The sequence below is a fragment of the Mesitornis unicolor genome, unplaced genomic scaffold (assembly GCF_000695765.1).
Source record: "Mesitornis unicolor isolate BGI_N332 unplaced genomic scaffold, ASM69576v1 scaffold44571, whole genome shotgun sequence".
NCBI classification, from domain to species: domain Eukaryota; kingdom Metazoa; phylum Chordata; class Aves; order Mesitornithiformes; family Mesitornithidae; genus Mesitornis; species Mesitornis unicolor.
In genome coordinates, this window is record NW_010163918.1 from 1 (window position 1) to 7,813 (window position 7,813).

General features: G+C 40.7%; 1 protein-coding gene across 1 annotated transcript; it reads left to right on the forward strand.

Annotated features, from left to right (window-relative positions):
- Nucleotides 1-208: 208 nt before the first annotated feature.
- ARL6IP1 (ADP-ribosylation factor-like 6 interacting protein 1) lies at nt 209-6,734 on the forward strand. The gene is made up of 6 exons (XM_010194121.1): nt 209-287; nt 2,443-2,576; nt 4,244-4,363; nt 5,220-5,337; nt 6,002-6,086; nt 6,317-6,734. The coding sequence occupies exons 1-6, from the start codon at nt 252-254 to the stop codon at nt 6,433-6,435; spliced, it is 612 nt and encodes a 203-aa protein (XP_010192423.1). The 5' UTR covers nt 209-251; the 3' UTR covers nt 6,436-6,734.
- Nucleotides 6,735-7,813: the final 1,079 nt, after the last annotated feature.

Consider the following 7,813-nt stretch of genomic DNA (forward strand, 5'->3'; position numbering starts at 1 on the left):
GGAGGGGGGTGGGCGAAGGCCCCACGCTGATTGGGTGGCTGTTGCCGTTCAAATCCCACCAGCCAACCGGCTGTCGATGGAGCGCGGCAAGAGCTCTGGGATTGGCCATCTCTGAGTTTCCAGAAGGCCAGTCAGTGTCGAGAAGGGCTGCGGAGGCTATAAAAGGCGGCGGCGCGGTACGGTGCGGGAGGGCGCGGTCGGAGGTGGCGGGGTGGGCGCGGTCGGAGGTGGCGGTGTGAGGGCGGCGCAAGATGGCGGAGGGTGATAACAACAGCGTATACCAGCTGGTGAGAGAGGGCGGTAGCGGGGTGAGTTACCCCTTTTGGGGCTGGCGTCGGGGATGTGCTCTGATTCCCGGGGACTGGGGAAGGGCTGGCGCACATTCGGCCTAGCTGGTGCTAGAAGAGATAGGGAAGCCAGGCCTGCCTGTGCCAATGGAAGCCGGGCCTGCCTGTGACAATGGCTGGCGAGGGCCGCCTTGGCCCTTAAGCTTGTGAAATGCGTAGGAATTACCTTCCTTCGCTCGCTTTTGCTTCTACGAGGTTCCTGTGTGGGGATCGGCTAATGTTGTAGGGCCTGGTGGGGGCTGGGTTTTACGAGAACGCTCCGTGTGCCGTGTGCTCAGTAACAGCTGGCTTTACCTGATATGCAGGGCATACGTTTAATATTCATGTTTGTGTTTCAACATCCTTTGGCTGTGTTATTGAATGCGATGCAAGAAAGTGGCAGGAGCTAGATGATTAACTTAAATTTTTGTCAAGGGTGGGCTTGGATAATTAAAAATTTAAATAATATATATATCTCTGTAATAGTAAACAGCTGTCATGAGAAATGGGAGAAATCACTGTAAAAGCACGTGAAGAAATGGAGAGGGGAAGCTTTTGAGTGCTTTATTGATCAGTGCTAGTTCTTGCAGCAGGAAGCTGGATAGCTTGGAAGGTACAAACTGTCACTGGCGCAGAGGTGAGCGGGAGGTTCCAGTGTCTGCGTAAAAAGTGCACAGAACTGTATTGCCAAAAATACGTGCAGTCTTCAGGGGGAGTGTGTGCCCCTTTCAGAGTAGAAGTTCATATTAATGGAAACTTTATCCTGTTTGATTAATGAAAAAAAAACACTTTTGATGAAAGGTCTCTGGAGTGCAGATGCTGTTGACAAAAGCTCACTTAAGTTTCCTCTAGCTGTCCCAGTGGGAGAAAAAAAATTACAGTGGTTCTCATCTTGGCTGATAGAGCCAGGCTGCGATTAACACTGTTATATTCCAGTCTGTTTCCCATTAAATTTTCTCTTGCTTGTGATGTTAAATGTAGGCAGCCAAAGGTAATAAAGCAAAACAGTTTGTCATAGAATGCCTTCTGGAGAAATGCAGCTTTATTTTCAACCATGTGACAGCTTGTGTTTATAACTTGAAGAAGATGTGGTAGCTGGAAGGTGTTTAGCATGTGTCACATAGTTTTGGTCCTGAACTGTAATTTTCAAATGGCTTCCAGTGTTATCACACAAGAAGACTATGCTTTCCTATGATAGCTGCACTTATTCTAGTGGTGTCAGGCTTCTCATTTAAGTGTAGCCCACAGCTGAGAATGAAACCCACTCCGTGATCCCTGCACAGGACGTGTGCAGGTCTTGGTGATTTGTCACCTCTCATACTTGGGCAGTGATTGGTTCTGTTTACAGTACCTGAGTTTTGTAGTATCTGTGATACCCTGTTCCCCTGAGGGGGAACTATTAAGCTAAAGCTACGTCAGATGTGGACCACTTTAGGGAAACTTCTTAGCAAGCTGATGCCAGAACAGGTAGGGCCTCCTTGCAGAAGATCTAGAGGGTCAAATGTAGGAATAATACAGGAAAAGGAGTTTAAAGGCTGCCTCATTGCTGTTTTGGGCAGCCTGTGGAAAAACTTCCTTTGCAGTCCAAATGTGATAAGTTTGGTAACTTTACACTAGATTCTGAGTTTTTATCAGTCTTCTACATAATAAACAGCAACTCGAAAGCTTCAGTTTAATGCAGTAGAGTTGTCTTTGAAAATATATATACATATTTTAATAGATATAATTTCTATAAATTTAATTTATATAGTTCTGTGTTGTATTTTTCCAGATGTTGACACTGAGAACTTGAGAGTTTTTAGCTAGAGTTTAAACTTGACTTTCTACTAATCTGGGGGGAGGGAGTACTGTAAATGGGAGATTGAGGGGTAAATACCTTGGCAAGGTCTGAGAGGAGGTCTCATTTTGTCTAATAACGTATGCTGCTGTTTTGGTAGGATCTTGACTGTCACTGCTACCGTGTCATAACAGTATAAAACAACATTATTAGAAATTTAATTTCTCAGAAAGGTTTGTGACTGGAATCTTAAATTATGACACTTTTTAGCTTCTTCAATTGTGGGAATTAATTTGATACTCTGGTTCATAATTAGAACTTTCTTCTCTTTTTGTGTAGGCTGCTGAAACTGCTAGCTTGGAAGAGCAACTGCAAGGATGGGGAGAAGTGATTTTGATGACTGATAAAGTTCTTCGCTGGGAGAGAGCCTGGTTTCCTCTGGCACTGATGAGTGTGGTTTCCTTTTCTTTTCTGTAAGTAGCTTGTGGAGGGAGCACCATTGCACTGTCATGGCTGGTAGAAAATCTACTGAGTAAATTAGTAAGACATCTTTAAAAGTCTAATAGGGAAGCTTTTGCTCCAGGTTCTGTTTCTGAAAGTGTGTGAACTTTCTTGAAAAGAAAAACCTTAAGTATTGAGAACAGGAAGTAATTTGAGTCACATCCTGCTCAGGGAGAGCAGTGCTTTCCGCAAAAACTGTTTACCAGCGATGTTGTTTTGTACCACACTCAGCTGTGTTCTTCACTGGTGTGTTCATATTCTACCCTCATCCTTTGCTTCTTAGTCTTATCTGGTTATATCCTTTAGTATTTTTCCCCTGCACCAATGGCAATATCGTTATGGAAAGCTTGTTTCCATAGGGCAGAGTTTGCTATTCTGCATCTTTGATGTGCAGTTTAGGGTGAGTTCCATTGGTTTTTTTTGTGTGTGTTTGGGTTTTTTTTGTGTTTGCTGTCCTGTCCTCTGACAGGAGGGGATGGGAGAATGTTGCCTGTGTCTCGATTGGAGATACAGAACTGGCTTTCTGGAGGCACTTGTGCATACTTCTATGTAATGCGGTAGTGGTCAAGTTGAGCCCGCCTGCCTTGTACAGCTAAGTGTCCACACCAGCCGTGGAGTTTTCCAGTTGTGTTTGTTCTTGAGTAGAAGAAGACAGGCATTAAAAAAAAACAAAAAACACGTTAAACCAGGTGAGGTCGGGATAATCAAAGTTCTGGCTAGTATACATTTTACAGCCTTCAGGGGAGGTGGGGAGGATGGAAATCAAATGAAACTAAAAAGTAACTTTTAAAATAAATAATTGCATGAACTTCAGAGTACTCTGTTATAAATGCTATGATTATAGCAGAAAAGATCTTGTGTTGAATAATGCTTTGAGGAAATAGACAGGACTGCTTCAGATTCTGAATTGGTGCTTCATCAAAACCGATCTTGAACACTCACCACAGTAGCATTGTGTCAGATGTACAGAAAGACTGGCCCAGCTTTTATTACTTCAGTGTTCAGAAGTTCTGTTAAGTGCCAATACACAGCACGGGGCACAGCTGAGCGTTAACAGACACTTGTGAGATGAGCCAGCTCTTGTCCAGGATCTCTTCTGCTGCATTTGGGTGGTGGCACACTTAATATGTAAAAGCACCACACTGTCCTAATTGGAGACTTATGGCTCCTTGTCCATGACAGGTTCAGTCTGCTCTCGCAGGTGAGGCAGAGCAAATGACAACCCATAGTAGGTGTGAATTCTGTGACTTGCTTAAGAACCAACAAGATCAGAGCTTTCACTCTGTGGTTATTTCATCCCCTGATCAGTGTTAAGTTCACCAGATGTCAACTTTGAGAGAGCAATAGTCATGAATTTTTACTTCTACTGAACTCATACTATGCTTGCTGTATTGTAGCATTTTCTTATGTAGTACATAAAGAAAATTTTAATTTATTTGCCAGTATTTCTTTGTAGTAATGTTGAAGGATTTAAACCCCTTTTCAAACTTGCTTTTATTACTAGTAAATTTTTTTTGAGGTTGGGTAAGAGCAATAGGTCTACTGTTTGAAATCCTGAGCCAATCTGAAGAGATAACAAAATATGTCTGGTATTTAGCAGTATGACATCCAGAAATCATTTGTTATCTTCTTTGTGCAGGATGATCTACTACTTGGACCCATCAGTCCTTTCAGGTGTCTCCTGTTTCATTATGTTCCTCTGTTTGGCTGATTATCTTGTTCCTGCTCTCGCACCTAGAATCTTTGGCTCTAATAAATGGTGAGGAAAGCTTTAATTTCTTGAGTGTAAATAAATTGTGAATTTTGTCACAACGGATATCTGACTTGCAGATATCAAATGATTACTTTATAGTGTCATTGTAATAAGAAATCTACAATCTCTGTAATACATGAAGTGAGGACACTAGTAAGATGTCCTTTGTTCTTCTTTTTCTGGAAGATAACTACTACAATGTATCTTTATTGTTCCTTCTCTTCTAGAAAAAAAAATATAGGAGTAGGCACATTCTTTGCTTTCCATTAAGGACGCTAGGTAGTTCTGCTAAACCAGTTTTTAGTCATTAATGGCTAATAGATACTGAGAATTAAAATGATGAATAAATGTATTAGATTATATGTTTGTAAAGAGTGACGAGAGTAAATACAATGAAATGAGAGTAATGCAGAGTACAAATGTGATCATAAGTGACTGAAGCAGATTTGAAGAAGGTTTATAGAGAAACAGTAAGCTGGAGAAGAACCTTATTTGAGCTAAGTTTTGAATTAAAAGTAAATTTTAGTGTGTGTGTGCTTTAAGATGACTAGTGGATAAATGTTCTTGTCCAATAATGAACCAACATAAAAGCCAAAGTAATACACACTGGTATCAGATTAAAATCAGTGGCCTTCTGACTTGAATGGGGTTGCTCTTTGGGAGTCAGTTTAAGAGAGTACGGAAAAATTACATGGACAATTGCATTACAATGCTCAATAAAGATAAGGTATAAAACTAAATGAAGCAAATGCCAGGATAAGTACTGGATCAATTTTTACTGCTGCAGAAATACTATGAAAGTTTTCTTAAATTTCAGATGAAATCTTGAATTCTTATTTCTGGCTTTTTTCCTCTAATAAAGGACTACAGAACAGCAGCAAAGATTTCATGAGATTTGCAGCAATTTGGTAAAATCTCGTCGCCGAATTGTTGGCTGGTGGAAACGTCTCTTCACACTGAAGGAAGAGAAGCCTAAAATGGTACTGAGTTCCAGGAGTTCATCTCTATTGTCCTAAGATTTAATTTGTTTTGTTTTGTCGTAAGTATTTTAGCAAGGCACGTGTCTGAATAAACTGGTATTTCAAACCAAGAACCAGCAGTTCTGGCTGTGTCTTAATGCCAGTCACACATCTTCAAACCTGGAGTGGCAAGATAGATGGCTTTAAACTTGCAGTCCTGTGCAGTTAGGAGCATAGCCTTCATGTTAAGATAAAGCTAAACTGAATTTCTTTGGATTAGTCAGTTACTGGAAACTCAGCTTGTTGCCCGTGGACACAAACTGAAAAACCTAGATGTTAATAATGTCTGGGCTTAGGTACCTGAACTATTGAGTGTACTGTCCTAAAAAACAGCTTCAGGTGCTGTGTGAGGCTGCAGTTGTGCCAATGGGGATGGCATAGTCTGACTCTAAGGAATATCTGGACAGAAAAGAACTGTCATCCTGTAGAACTGATGGTTGGAAAATAAACGAGAACATAGAATTGTAGACTCTCTAGTCTGTTTTAACAAACCTATGCATAGATATCACGTGGAAAAGACAGCAGTCTTCAAGTTGATTTTAAATGTTGAAATGTTGCTGAATACTGAAGGGAAAAGGGAAAATTCCCAACAGATCTGTGGTAATCATTTTCTTTTCATTTTTAGTACTTCATGACCATGCTTTTTTCTCTTGCTGTGGTTGCCTGGATTGGACAGCAAGTTCACAATCTCTTTCTGACCTATCTTATTGGTAAGTGTGCAGCATGCAAAACAGCAGTAACTTTTTTGTTAGCTGCCTGAATTGATAAGAGGCTGCTAGAAGTGATTTGATTACATGAGTGTGGTGATTTATTTTTTTGGTCACAGGGTTATATTTTTCTGTTTTCAGGCAGTTAATGGGGCTTATGGAAGCAAGAAATTGCAAGGTGACAGAACCTTGTTAAAGCAGTAATAAACAATTCTTTTTTTTTTTCTCTCTAGTAAGTTTCTTGTTGCTCTTTCCTGGACTAAACCAGCATGGGATCATTACAAAATATGTTGGAATGGCAAAAAGGGAGATAAACAAGCTTCTCAAGCACAAGGAAAAGAAAAATGAATGAAGATTTAACTGCTGTTCACTGTTGTAAAAGGTTTCCTTGGGAACAGTTTTGAAAATTAATGTATAATTAAGACAATAGAGGTTGTATTGCTCACTGGCTTTTTTTTTTTATTGGCTCCCTGATGAAGTGACAATATCACTCTAGCAACTGCTGTGGTTGTATGTCTCCCTTTTTCTGCTGACCTAGAGGTCTGCAGCTGATCTTGTACATGTCATACATCCTGACCTTTGATGTATGGAGCTTATTAAGTGTCTTCACTGAACTAAGAGGCCCTGTGAATCAATACCCCAACTCAAGAAACAGCAGAACAGTAATGCGTGATAGCATTTCTGTAACTGTTGGCTTCACTGATTTGTTGATTTGTGGCTACAGCAATTACAAAAGGCAGCTCTGAAAGCTTATGCTTCTTAAAGGCTGGTTACTGCTGATCCTGGTGGAAGGAGGACCATGAGCCTAAGAATGATCATAGCTGAGGGTACATACCCAAAATCAGGGGAGAAGGTGATCCCATTGTGTCACTAAATCTGCTTGCTTTTTTTGGCTGCATAGAGCAGGTTATCTGTTGAGTAGGAGTCTGGAATACATAAATTTGTAGTTCAGTTATAGTGTAAGCTGCAACTCATTGCAGTGAGACTATAGAAAATGAGTTAAGGTATGTGTTACCTTAACAGGTGATTGTTCTGAAAACTGCTGTTGTCATGGAGCCATGTAGCACGTTTGGTTTTATGAATGTTGTTGTCTGTATACAAAATCACCTTGAATATGCTAGATTTGTCTCTTGTAAATAAGCCTGAATTGTTTGTGCGTTTCTATGACCTCTCCCTCCTTTTTTTAAAAACTGAACTTTTTTCTTTAAAAAGCTAAAACCTGTGTTAATGCATTTTAAAAGTTTACTGTTCTAAAATGAACTCTCTTCACTGTCTATTGTAAGTGTTAAATAGGAAAATACAGATTAAAGAGAACCTTTAAGTCGTCTTCTTTGTGAACATACAAGAAATTGTGTAAATATGTCTTTCAGGCAAGCAACTGGAGCTGGGAATGGTGTTTTGGTGCCATGTGTTAGTCAGTGTGCAGTGTCCTAACAGAAAAACACTTTTTGTTTGAAATAGCTCTCTAAATGATACATCTTACCAGCCTTGACAGCATGCTGACAGCTGCTGCTGCAGAGGGAAAGGCTGTGATGTCAGCTGTAGCTGACTAACACCAGTAAGAGTGACTGAGGCTGTGGACAAATCAGACACAATCAGGAAAACTTTCGATAATCTGAACTGTGGGGAGGCGCTGCAGTGCGGTCTTGAAGCCATTATTTAAGAAAGGCTTTCCCGAACTGCCACAGGCTGGTGCTGGCAGAAATGCTGGGTGTGAAATGGCAAACAGG